Source organism: Austrofundulus limnaeus, unplaced genomic scaffold, assembly GCF_001266775.1.
Source record: "Austrofundulus limnaeus strain Quisiro unplaced genomic scaffold, Austrofundulus_limnaeus-1.0 Scaffold26, whole genome shotgun sequence".
NCBI lineage: Eukaryota > Metazoa > Chordata > Actinopteri > Cyprinodontiformes > Rivulidae > Austrofundulus > Austrofundulus limnaeus.
The window spans coordinates 777,014-789,993 of record NW_013952428.1 but is presented as its reverse complement, the minus strand read 5'-3'; the positions used below and the strand labels follow the sequence as shown (position 1 = coordinate 789,993).

At 40.6% G+C, this 12,980-nt stretch overlaps 2 protein-coding genes across 6 annotated transcripts in view; one reads left to right on the top strand and one right to left on the bottom strand.

Moving 5' to 3' along the window:
* The first annotated feature begins 205 nt into the window (after window positions 1-205).
* ca14 (carbonic anhydrase XIV) overlaps window positions 206-12,980 on the top strand; it is a 26,363-nt gene continuing 13,588 nt past the window's right edge. For 2 of the 5 annotated variants that reach the window (XM_014004697.1, XM_014004694.1), the window contains exons 1-11: window positions 206-476; window positions 694-717; window positions 5,504-5,683; window positions 5,763-5,908; window positions 7,358-7,453; window positions 7,523-7,589; window positions 7,687-7,844; window positions 9,395-9,521; window positions 10,008-10,031; window positions 10,120-10,204; window positions 10,330-10,371. In XM_014004697.1, coding sequence (XP_013860151.1) covers window positions 407-476; window positions 694-717; window positions 5,504-5,683; window positions 5,763-5,908; window positions 7,358-7,453; window positions 7,523-7,589; window positions 7,687-7,844; window positions 9,395-9,521; window positions 10,008-10,031; window positions 10,120-10,204; window positions 10,330-10,371 — 1,019 coding nt within the window. In that variant the 5' untranslated portion in view covers window positions 206-406. The remainder of the gene's footprint in view (window positions 477-693; window positions 718-5,503; window positions 5,684-5,762; window positions 5,909-7,357; window positions 7,454-7,522; window positions 7,590-7,686; window positions 7,845-9,394; window positions 9,522-10,007; window positions 10,032-10,119; window positions 10,205-10,329; window positions 10,372-12,980) is intronic. The other 3 variants (XM_014004699.1, XM_014004695.1, XM_014004698.1) reach the window with 3 other exon arrangements.
* On the bottom strand, window positions 11,644-12,980 carry LOC106515080 (uncharacterized; the record flags this gene model as incomplete). Its single annotated transcript, XM_014004700.1, is given in 1 exon segment — window positions 11,644-12,980. A coding segment is annotated over 1 exon segment (654 nt). The 3' UTR covers window positions 11,644-11,808.

Below are 12,980 nucleotides of genomic sequence, written 5' to 3'. Positions count from 1 at the left end.
CTATGACATTTATAAATGTATGTATCATATGGTGAAAAACTGACTTAGAAAAATAAACCAGTTCTTTTTCTTATAAAAGTCTAAATAAAACAATAATATTGGTGGTAATTTTTGACTGTAACTTTACAAACGGCAGCTCATAGGCCTCTCTCACTGGTTTCTGTGCATCTCAGTCCATTCATTCTGTTTTGTTTTGTTTGTTTGTTTGTTTGTTTGTTTGTTTCTGTCTGTGTTTCTGAGGGTCTTCTGTGGAGCTCTGCAGGGGGTCCAGCACGTTAAACTGGGCGGTGGCAGGTGAGGTTTTGCTGGGCCCAGGCCCCCCCACATCTCCCCTCCCCTCCAACCTCCGTCTCCCCCTCGCTCACTCCTCATCTCTCAGTAGGCGCTGGTTCATTTCTGGGCGAACATGAACTCTCGGGCTCTTTTTCTGCCTCTGATCCTCCTGGTTTCCAGACGGACAGCTGCTGACTCAGCAGGTAAGGTGTCAGTGAGCAGGACAAGCAGCCCTCATGGGAGGTTTCCTTGGTCCTTATTTGGATTTTGCTGAGATGCCGAGGCAAACTGAGCATCGGTCACTTTATATTACAGAGAACCAGGCTGTGAAATGTTTAATTAGACCTTTCTGAACCTGCTGAACAAAGAACTGACAAAAGCAGCAGATTTAGATGTTTTCTTTCTTGTTTTCCTCTTTAGAAGAAATCACCTGGACCTACTCTGGTAAGTCCAACTTTACTAATCTCCTTTTTTAAAGCAAAAATCTCATGCAGATAATTCCTGAAGGTATTCACATGGTAATAAACATCACAAAGAAACAAAGAAAGAGGCTATAGTTATTAATTTAAAAACAACTCATTTAGGTTTCAACTGTTTTAACGACGATTTGTCTCCAAAAACAATCAAACTGACAGCGCTCTTTAAACACAAATTCCTTAAAGTTTCCATAACTTTAGAAGGATTTGTCTGTTCTCCATCGTTCCACCCATCGTGTCCCCCTCTGTTTCCCCTCTCTGTGTGAATTAGTTACAGTCCAACAGGTTGGCACGAGCTCCACACAGACGGGAGGTGAAAGCAGACAGAGATTAATAATAACAAAAATAAAAAAATGAAGCCATAAAGAGACGGGATGAGAGGCCGGAGAAGGGAGACAGGTGCACGAGGATGAGTGTGACGAGCTGAGTAGGGGAGATGGGACGAGGCAAACGGTGCTCCAGCTGTATTGTTGGAGCAACACAATAATGTGTGTGTTTATTATGCTGCTGACACACACTGGCTGTCTGTGTGAGGCGCACAATGACTGAGGGGCTGAAGGAGGCTCAGAGAGGAGCAGCCGCTCCGTCGCTCTGCATGGAGGAGCCAAACTGAGGCGCAGAGGTTTTAGAGTCCACACACAACCATCTAACCCACGTGTCAAATACAAGGCCCGTGGGCCAAATGTGGCCTGCGCATGACTCCTGTGTGGCCCACCAGGGGCCCCCCAAAAATATATCTAACTAACTAACTAACTAACTAACTAACTAACTAACTAACTAACTAACTAACTAACTAACTAACTAACTAACTAACTAACTAACTAACTACCTATCTAAATAAATAAATAAATAAATAAATAAATGAGTGAGTATTTTCTCAAGAAGAAGCAGAAAAGTCTTCATTGGGACTTCTCATTACCAGACTGAAACACGTTATTAAAAGAACCTAAAGACTAAATCTAAGAGACTAAAGTATTGAACCGAACCGAATCATGAATTTTATGTATGGTTACAGCCCTCACAGATATTACTGGAGTCACATTATAACCAGTGGTGGGCAGCACTAATCTAAAGATGAGTTGCACTAACCCTAAAGCACAACTGAATATTTAGGATCCCTAACTCTAAAGCACTAATGCACTGAAAAATTTAGCAAAAGCTAATTCTAAAGCACTAAAATAACCCAGTTGACACATGAAACATTCTTAGTTTAGTTCAGTTCAGTTTAGTTTATTTGCACAATAAAAATAGCAGTAGTGGGCACCAGTACGCTAAAGCACAAATCCGCTAGTTGTGGACCTAAATATTTCATTTGAGCTTTATCAGTCTTACTAATTTTTATAATTCATAAGCAGATTTGCACTTTCTAAGATTAAAATGCAGAACCACTAATAACTAATTATCTACCGGTCATCATCATGTTGAACAGCAGAAGGTATGACTGTCAATGAATCACAACACACGTGATCTATCCAACAGCACCCCTCCCAGATAAACACTCTTATTGTGAAGGTATACATCCTGCTGACTGTTGCTTTCAGTCACGGTTCTGATTTCCCACAATGCTTTGTGTCTGCTTACGTAGCAGGAAGGTAATGGTTAGTTATTATTAACACTTGTTATTATGTTGTATGTTTAATTCAAAGATTATACCTCCATGTTTTAATCTAAAAGCTTCATTTTTCAAATTTATGACATTTATGATCAGTGGTTTCCACCTTGTCTGCTCAGAGGCTGTAAAATCATCATTTTATTGTTTATATATAAAAATCACACAAAAAAAAGTCAATTTGAAAAATGAAAACTTTGTATAACAGAGAAGAAAGTTCAAAGTTCCTCTGGCCCTAAAACGAATATACAAAGGTCATTTATTCCACTTGTAATATCCACTTTAAATACTTTTAAATAACAACAGTATTATAATTGATTTTAACAGTCCTTTTTATGTGTTTAATGTGTTTTTATGTGTATTTGAGTGTGTTTCTGCAAGTATGCTGTGACAGACTCAGCAGGTTCCTGACTTTAGGCCACAACTGTTACAGAGATAAGCCTTGACATGTCTTTCTAAATGGGAAAACCTTTGAAAAGCAGGTTTAAATCCTATTTTTAGTCAAATCTAGTGAGGATTTCTTGATGTTATTTGAAAGACAAAACCCCAAACCATATCTGGATACTGGAATTTTCCAGCTTTTATTGAAAATAGCTTTGCTAGCTCACAGGGAAAGTAGCAAAAATTGACGTCTTCTTCTCAAAATCCTTGTCAGTCACAGCTGCAACCACTCTCCCCATCAGCCCCAGTCCATATAATCCTTCTGTTTGTTTGTTTATTTATTTATTTTGCTTTGTTAAGTTGAAACTGACACACACATGCCTCACTGTGTTCTTCGACAGGATGTGTGTGTGTTTGTTTTGTTGCTCCATTCAGGACAGGGTCTGCAGAGCGGGTGCACAGGGTCAGTTTGTTCAACCTCTGGTCACCATTGCGACAAAATAAAACAAAATGAAATAAAATGAATTAAAAAAAATAAAATAAAGTAAAATAAAATAAAGTGCAATAAAGTAAAGTAAAGTATAAGCCTCTACCAGGGTCACACACTGAGTCTTAAAACAACTGATAAAACTTTACGCTCTCAAAATGCTTCTGTTGAATTAAATTACTTTTATGTCGCAGTATAAAAATCACCCCAATCGCTCATAGTTTAAAGTGCAGGATACTCATGTAGTGTTCCCTCACAAAAATGTATCTATGTGCTTAATACGTTACGTGTGGCCAAACAAACATTTAAGATGTTGTTTTTAGCTTTGGTTAGCAATTTTAGCTTTGCTTTAGCATTAGCAGTAGCTTTTAGACAATCAATAACAATTTTATTAATGCATTTAGTTACCCAAGACCTATAATTTCAGACAGTCAATACATTTAAATGAGCTCAATGGCAGAAAATTATATATATACAGGTGCTGGTCATAAAATTAGAATATCATGAAAAAGTAGATTTATTTCAGTAATTCCATTTAAAAAGTGAAACTTGTATATTATATTCATACATTACATACAAACTCATATATTTCAAATGTTTATTTCGTTTAATTTTGATGATTACAAATGACAACAAATGAAAATCTCAAATTCAGCATATCAGAAAATTAGAATATTACTGAAGACCAATAAAAACAAAGGATTTATAGAAATGTTGGCCAACTGAAAAGTATGAACATGAAAAGTATGAGCATGTACAGCACTCAGTATTTAGTTGGGGCTCCTTTGGCCTGTATTACTGCAGCAATGCGGCGTGGCATGGAGTCGATCAGTCTGTGGCACTGCTCAGGTGTTATGATAGCCCAGGTTGCTCTAATAGTGGCTTTTAGCTCTTCTGAATTGTTGGGTCTGGTGTATTGCATCTTCTTCTTCACAATACCCCATAGATTTTCTATGGGATTAAGGTCAGGAGAGTTTGCTGGCCAATTAAGAACAGGGATACCATGGTCCTTCAACCAGGTACTGGTAGCTTTGGCACTGTGTGCAGGTGCCAAGTCCTGTTGGAAAATGAAATCTGCATCTCCAAAAAGTTGGTCAGCAGCAGGAAGCATGAAGTGCTCTAAAACTTCCTGGTATGTGGCTGCGTTGACCCTGGACCTCAGAAAACACAATGGACCAACACCAGCAGATGACATGGCACCCCAAACCATCACTGACTGTGGAAACTTTACACTGGACTTCAAGCAATGTGGATGAAGTGCCTCTCTTCTTTTCCTCCAGACTCTGGGACCTTGATTTCCAAAGGAAATGCAAAATTTACTTTCATCAGAGAACATGACTTTGGACCACTCACCAGCAGTCCAGTCCTGTTTCTCTGTAGCCCAGGCAAGACGCTTCTGACGCTGTCTGTGGTTCAAGAGTGGCTTGACACAAGGAATGCGACAGCAGAAACCCATGTCTTTCATACGTCTGTGTGTGGTGGTTCTTGAAGCACTCACTCCAGCTGCAGTCCACTCTTTGTGAATCTCCCCCACATTTTTGAATGGGTTTTGTTTCACAATCCTCTCCAGGGTGCGGTTATCTCTCTTGCTTGTACATTTTTTTCGACCACATCTTTTCCTTCCCTTCGCCTCTCTATTAATGTGCTTGGACACAGAGCTCTGTGAACAGCCAGCCTCTTTAGCGATGACCTTTTGTGTCTTGCCCTCCTTGTGCAAGGTGTCGATGGTCGTCTTTTGGACAACTGTCAAGTCAGCAGTCTTCCCCATGATTGTGTAGCCTATAGAACTAGACTGAAAGACCATTTAAAGGCCTTTGCAGGTGGTTTGAGTTAATTAGCTGATTAGAGTGTGGTACCAGGTGCCATCCATTTTGAACCTTTTCACAAGATTCTAATTTTCTGATATGCTGAATTTGAGATTTTCATTTGTTGTCATTTGTAATCATCAAAATTAAACGAAATAAACATTTGAAATATATGAGTTTGTATTTAATGTATGAATATAATATACAAGTTTCACTTTTTAAATGGAATTACTGAAATAAATCTACTTTTTCATGATATTCTAATTTTATGACCTGTATATAACAACTTGTTCATCATATGGTACTTTCTGTTCCCCCTCACTGCCACGATGAGGCTGCAGAGAGAACATAAAGAAACATTTGTTCCTGCATAGCTGGAGGATCTGGATCAATGGAGTCTTTTCACAGAACAACGGGAGGCAGCAGGCCGTGTGATCGGGTGATGTCACTCCTTTTATTTCTCTGTTGAAAGGCCTGGTCGGTCAGTCTGACTGGTCCCAGTACTTCCCTGAGTGTGGCGGCAGCTCTCAGTCACCTGTCGACGTGACGACCACCCAGACTAAATATGACCCCAGCTTGGTTCCGGTGACCCCTCTGGGCTACAGTCAGCATGGAAACCAGCCCTTCACTCTGCACAATAACGGGCACACAGGTAACCAAGGCTCCATCAATAACCCCCATCTGTTTGCAGTCCACCTTAAAAACTGGTTCGTCTTTTTTCTTCTCGTCAGTCGTCATTGAGCTGCCGGACTGGATGGGACTCCAGGGTCTGCGGTGGCTCTTCACAGCCGTCCAGCTGCACCTTCATTGGGGCAACGGTGGCCCGGGTCACGGGGGCAGTGAACACACCATCAACGGACGGAGCGCAGACGCAGAGGTGCGTTTAAACACATCTGTAAAACCAGTGCTGGCTCTAGCCATTTTGGTGCCCTAGGCGAGTTGAAGCACGACCCCCCCCCCCCGCCCGAACTATTGCCCACCCCAATTTGAATCCATAAAAACAAGTTTGACAGAGTAAGGTACTATGGTAAATTTAGATTTATTTGCCCCCCTCCACCCCGCGGGTGCGTGTTGTATGGATTTTTTCCAAAATTTACAGATTTTTGAGTCTTTTTATCAGGTAAACGTCTGAAGAGGTTGACATGTATGGAACAACAAAATACAGACTTGTTGTTATTGAGTTTGTCGACACGAACCGCTACCTGAGAGGCACTACAAGCCCCTCTCCCGTCAGAGCGTCGGAGCAGGATGAGTCAGTGCAACGTCAATCAAATGAGAGAGAGGGTGGGGGTGATTGCTGCATTGGGGGGAGAAAATGTTTTATGGGTAGAGCAGTTTATTTTTCCTGTAATACTTCATTATAGTTTTTTAAGACAAAGCTAATTGAAAGGGGCGCTGAGCAGAGTTACAACCAGGGATTACAAATAATTGCATTTTTTCTTCTGCAGTTTGGTGCTCCCTCCAGCAGATGGCGCTCTAGGCAACCACCTAGTTCGCCTATGCCTAGAGCCGGCTCTGAGCGTTTGACTAAATTCTTACGATTAATAAAGCATTGTTTGTTGATTTCATGGTCTGTAAAAGTTAAGAACATCCTTCAGTAAATTAAGATCTGCTACAAAACATTGGGGTCCAGCAGAAGGAGCTGCATTCCTAAACTCTTCACGAGTTAATGAAATAACATTCAGAAAGGACCGTATCCTGTCCTCTCAGTTTATACCTGGAGACACGGTGGCACAGCTGGGAGAGCTGTTACTGGATCGGAACTCGACCGGGGACCTTTCGGGGTGCAGTTTGCATGTTCTCTCTGTGCATGCGTGGGTTTTCTCTAAGAATAACATTCATGTTGAAGTGCCTGTGACATGCCATCGAATGCAAAAAGTTAAAGAAAACATTTTTTACAAGAAACCTTGCATAAAACATTTAATTTTACCCATTTTGTCACATAAATTGTAAATTTTCTTTTGAACTTGTCTCAGCCAAAGTGCAACAGGAAGTGACATCAAAGGGGAACTCTTTAAGAAAGAGAACTCTGTAAATGTTGTTTATTGAAACAATATTATTTGAACTCTGACTTTTCTTCATCTCTCTGATAATGACGTTAGCTATTTTACCAATGCTTTGTTTACATGCAGACATTCCCCTCTGACATCACTTCCTGTTGCTTCACATGCAAATATCTCAACAACTGTTCATCTCAGCAGTGAGAAATATTTTTTGCAATATGCTAATAATGTTATCTTTACAATAATTTATTTAAAAGTTTTCATGTCACAGGCACTTTAAGCTAATAATCTTTCTCACCACTGCTGTTCTCTGTTCTGTCCAGCTACACGTGGTGCACTACAACTCAGAGCTCTACCCCAACATGTCTGCAGCCATGACGCAGAGGGACGGCCTGGCTGTTTTAGGAATCCTCATTGAGGTAATAAAACCACAAACACAACTGCATCCTACGCTTTGAGCCTTGTACGTCTGAGTTTCCTTTTCCCAGACAGGTGAAGAGACAAACCCGGCGTTCAACAACATCATCAACTACATGAGCCGTGTCAGACATGCAGGTGGGCCTCTTGCTCTTTTTTATAAAAATAAGACAACTTCACGGACATCCAGTCTTTTTGTTTTTTCCTATGCTACCTGATTGATTTTGTTTTTCAGATCAGAAAACATTCATCCCAGCTTTCGATGTGCAGTCCCTTCTTCCCAAGAGTCTGGGACGTTACTATCGATACAACGGCTCCCTGACGACACCCCCCTGCTACCAGAGCGTTGTTTGGACGGTGTTCCATGAAAGAGTTCAGATCTCAAAGGAACAGGTGTTGTTGAAACACTAAAAAAAAAAAAACATGCATATCCTTCAAATAAAAAAGTCAAACAAAACATTTTTTATTTAAGAAACTTGGCACAATACACATTATTTTACCCATTTGTCATATTTTCTTTTGAACTTGGCTCAGTCAAAGTGAAACAGGAAGTGACATCAAAGGGGAACTCTTTAAGAAAGAAAACTCTCTGATCTTTGTTTACCAAAACAATATAATATACATCCTGAGTCTACTTAATCTCTGATAGAGACTCAAAATAATACAAACTAAAAACTAACTAAAACTAGCAACTCTCTGTTTACATGATGTCATTCCCTTTTGACATCACTTCCTGTTACGTCACATGTGAATGTCTCAACTGTTCATCAATGTTATCTTTTCAAAAATGCATTCATATTTATAGTGAAAAGTTGATGCCACAGGCACTTTAAACACATGATTTAATGGTTAACCTGACATTATTTGTCTGAAATGTAAATAAAATCTGAATGCAATGATTCGGAAATCCCATAAAGCAACATTTTTCAATTGCTGAGTGATGTGGATTGCAGACAGGTCAGTCCAGCATCTGGTCTCTTTTACTGTGAAGCCATTTTGTAACGGTAGCAGTATGTTGCTTAACAATGTCTTTCTGAATTACGCAAGGCCTTACCTGAAAAATACGTCACCTGGATCAAACTAATGATCTACCCACTGAAAACATGAATGAAAATGAAATGTGAAACATAAAAAATATATTTAAAACATTTTGTATTCATGTAGAAGTGGTTTTGATTTACATTTTTTAATAAATTTGTTTTTGAACATTTATTCTCTGAAGCTTAAAAGTTTGATAATCACAACAACATATATATCTACATTTTTAAAGGGCCTGTCACAGCTGATTTTTGTAATAAACGTTTATGCCTTTTTGGAAAGATAACATTGATAACATGTTGCAGAACAAATTTCACGCCGCTGAGATGAACGGTTGTTGAGATATTTACATGTGAAGAAACAGGAAGTGATGTCAGAGGGGAATGTCTGCATGTAAACAGAGTGTTGTTACAAAAGCTAATACAGAAGAATCTGATGTTTCTTTAGATTATTTTTAGTCGCTATCAAAAAGAGATGAAGAAGAATTAAAGTTTAAATAATTTTGTTTTAATAAACAAAGACCAGAGTTTATTTTATTAATGAGTTACCCTTTGATGTCACTTCCTGTTTCACTTTGGCTGAGCCAAATTCAAAAGAAAATAGACCAGTTATGTGTCAAATTGGGTAAAATAATGTGTACTATGCCAATTTTCTTAAGTATAAAGATGTTTTCTTAGACTTTTTGTATTTGAAAGATAGGCGTGTCACAGGCGCTTTATAGTTCTGTAAATGACATAACATGCATAATAGTTAATAATTATGTTCATATATTCATTCTTATGCATGACTCTGGTTAATATGTCCTTAGTTGAAAGTGGGAAATAGGACCATACTTGTGCCAACTGTCTAGTTAATGCATACATCTGATAAAAACGTCATGATTCTCCTCCTTTTCTCTGCTTCAGCTGCTGAAGATGGAGACGATACTTTACTCCAGTAAAGCTGGAGACTCACACAGGATGCTGCTGCAGGACAACTACCGGGCGACACAGCCGCTCAACCACAGAGTCGTGTTTGCCTCCTTCTCTGCAGGTCAGACCTAAAACCCTTTTATTATCTGTTAATTCTTCAAAGTCTGTTTAAAAAAAAAGATTTAAGTTGTGTGAAGTCACATTCAGTTGCTGATTACCATTTTTACCACATCCTGCAAATACAAAAGCAAGCAGACATAAATATGGAAAGATTATCAACAATATATTATATATTCTGTTAACTTCAGAAGAGCAAAAACACGAAAATGAAGAATTAGAAATCCAGAGGAAAGGAGGTCAAAATGACAGCTGTTTGTTTGTTTGTGTGGAGAAAAACAGCGACTTCTTTGTTTTTTTGAGACTAATCAGCTCAACGAGGAAGCAAAGGAGACAAATGTGTGCTCATTGTAGTGAGTGGCTGAAGTGGAAGACCTGCAGTATCAGCAGACTGAGTTCAGAAGGGTCTGAAGTTCAGCTGGGATGAGTTTATTCTTTGTAACCATGGAAGTAAAAATCAGAACATGTTCTCTTGTTGTTGTTTTTTTAGAATCGGGGCAGGAGCTTTCCTCCGGTAAGATTTCTGCCTTAGACGAATAAACTGTTCTGATTTATTTCAGATGATGTTGAAGTGTTTTTGTTTCTCCTTCCTGTCCCTGCAGGTGAAGTCACAGCCATAGTGATTGGAGTGATGTGTGGCTGTGTGGGCCTGGCAGTGATCGTTCGCTTCATCGTGAAGACGATACGGTGAGAAACGGTGATTTCTGCAGATGCTGGTTCCCGGGACACTGTATTGTTAGAGTTTCACTGCTGGAGCTGAAACTGTGGAGGAACCTCAGGCTGTACTTACTCTGTCTCCTCTCTCCTGGCAGATTTTTCAAACTCCTTCACCGCGAAACAGTCGTGGTAAACAGGTGGCTTACCTGATCCTGTTACTGACACGGACTATCAGCTGTTTAATAACCATGAGATTAACGCTCCTGTTATTGTCGTCACTGTATATTATCACCTAATAAGTTTAATTCATGAAAATAATTATAAGAGAAAGGGATTAAAATTGTAAATACGTCTCTATTCATTCATCCCTCGATTATCTTCTGCTTGTTCCGGAGTTTGAGCAGGGAGGGTCTTCTTCTCACAGCCAGATCTTCCAACTCTTCTGAGGGGAACTCCAAAGTGTTCCCTGACCAGCCAAGACAGGGGATTCTGATGTTATCAGTCCATGAAATGGACGTTATTAGGCGTTATCAGTCCCATGCAATGGCTTCAGAATGTCCCTACTGTGCCTTCTAGCATCCAGACTGTCCCGACAGTGCCCCCTAGTGGGTTAATATATCAATGACGATGAATGTGTAAATAACCATTTAAGCAAAACATATTTTAATAAAATTTTTGTCCTTGCCTGGTGGCATTCCTTGCTCTTGCTGTCCGTGTCGGTCTGGAACCCTGGTCTCCCACTCTGTGGGACGACGCTCTACCTGTAGAAAACTGTGTGCGTCTTGCTTGCGCTAATTTCTGATTTCTCATCAATTGAATCTTCCTCGGTCAGAAGGAATAGGCCAACTCCACTGGTGCAGCTTATCAGTTTTATTGATGGAATAATAAGAGGTACATGGGAGATGATGTTACAGATGATGACGTAGAGATAGGAACGATGTGGTTGTATTAGGTTTTGTATGTATATGTATGTGGGTGTGTGTATATAAGTGTGTGTGTGTGTGGTTATCTGAAACAGAAGAAACAATAAAGGTGAATATTAATAGCCATGCTGGCAAGCTGTTACACATACATGCAGGATGAAAATGGCCTGTAATAACACAGAAATCCACTAGAGGGCATCATAACACCACACATGGATTATCGGTAAATGTAATAAACATACAAATGACAAAAAACCCGTCAGAACATGTGAATTAACGGCAAATCTCCTCATATGCTACTATAATGGTAATATATATATCTAGCAAAGGATAGCATAGAACTTGAGTTATTACAAGTAATGGCTTGCATTATTGGTAACCAGAGAAACCACAAGGCTAATTTCACCTCGTGGGCTGATAACTGACATAAACTCAAATATCAGGCAGAAATATTTATACTTACATAATAAAAACGCACACAGGTCTTATACACACGTGATTAAAGAAGGATTGATAGTGGATGCTATCCGTGGATGGATGTTTTTAATGCCACCGAACCACACAGAAGCACAGAAATAACTTGCTCATCTCCGTGAAAGTCGAACTACAAAAAACGAAGATGCATCATGGGTATTGTAGTGTTAAAACGCACAGGTGGACTTTTAACAGCCGCCCCTGTATTTGCAAACAAATACACTCATACAAAGTCCACTAGGTAGAAGAAGAACCCAAATCTTCAGGCACTTCAGGAAGCTCCACCAGTTTAGTTACCGGTCGAATGTAGATGCTGTCCTTGACCTTCACCTCAGCAGCTCGAACGACGCCATCCGTCCCAGGGAAAACCTTGGTGATGATCCCGACGGGCCACAGTCCTCGGGGAAGGTTGGAATCAACAATCATCACTATTTGTCCCACAGCAGAATTATCAGTAGATTTCCTCCATTTCTGTCGTAACTGAAGTCCTGGAAGGTAGTCCTGGATGAAGCGTTTCCAAAAATGATCACTGACGACCTGACTGTGTTGCCATCTCCTCTTGGACAGMGCATCATGAGGACCATACACTGCTTGTGGTAGTCCTGCATCCCGCCGCCCCATTAACAGAAGGTTTGGCGTGATGGGGTCTAGGTCAGCCACGTCAGAGGAGGCATAACCGAGAGGTTTAGAGTTAAGGATGCCTTCAACCTCTATGAGAGCTGTTAGAAGTACTTCCTCTGCCACAACTTGGTCTTTCAGGACAACTTGTAAAGCTGATTTGACTGACCTGATTTCCCTCTCCCAGGCTCCCCCAAAGTGAGGAGCATACGGTGGGTTGAAGTTAAAGTTGAAAGTCTGTTTGGCCAACTGTTGCTGCAACACTGGGGCCATGCTTTCAAAGGCGCTCTATAGTTCTTTATGGCCTCCCCTGAAATTGGAGCCTCTGTCGGACCACAACTCGTATGGCTTCCCCCGGCGAGCAATGAACCTGCGTAATGACATCAGGAAAGAATCGGTGTCGAGGCTAGGGAGGAGATCCAAGTGGACACATCGAGTGGTAAGACATTTGTAAATGATCCCCCAGCGTTTCTCTCGTCGACGTCCAATCTTAACTAGGTACGGTCCAAAACAGTCTACACCTGTAGACCAGAATGGGGGTTTGTAGAGTCTCAAACGAGCTGAGGGAAGGTCAGCCATCTTTGGTGTGGAAGGTGAGGCGCGCCATCTCCTACAGTCTACGCACTGGTACTGGTGTTTCTTAACGGCCTGCCGACCTCTGAGAATCCAATAGGTGCGTCGTATTTCTGCAAAGAGTCTCTCTGCACCCGGGTGAAGCAGTTGAGCATCGTAGTGTTTTATGATGAGACGAGTCAAAGGATAATCAGGAGCTAACACAACTGGATGGATGC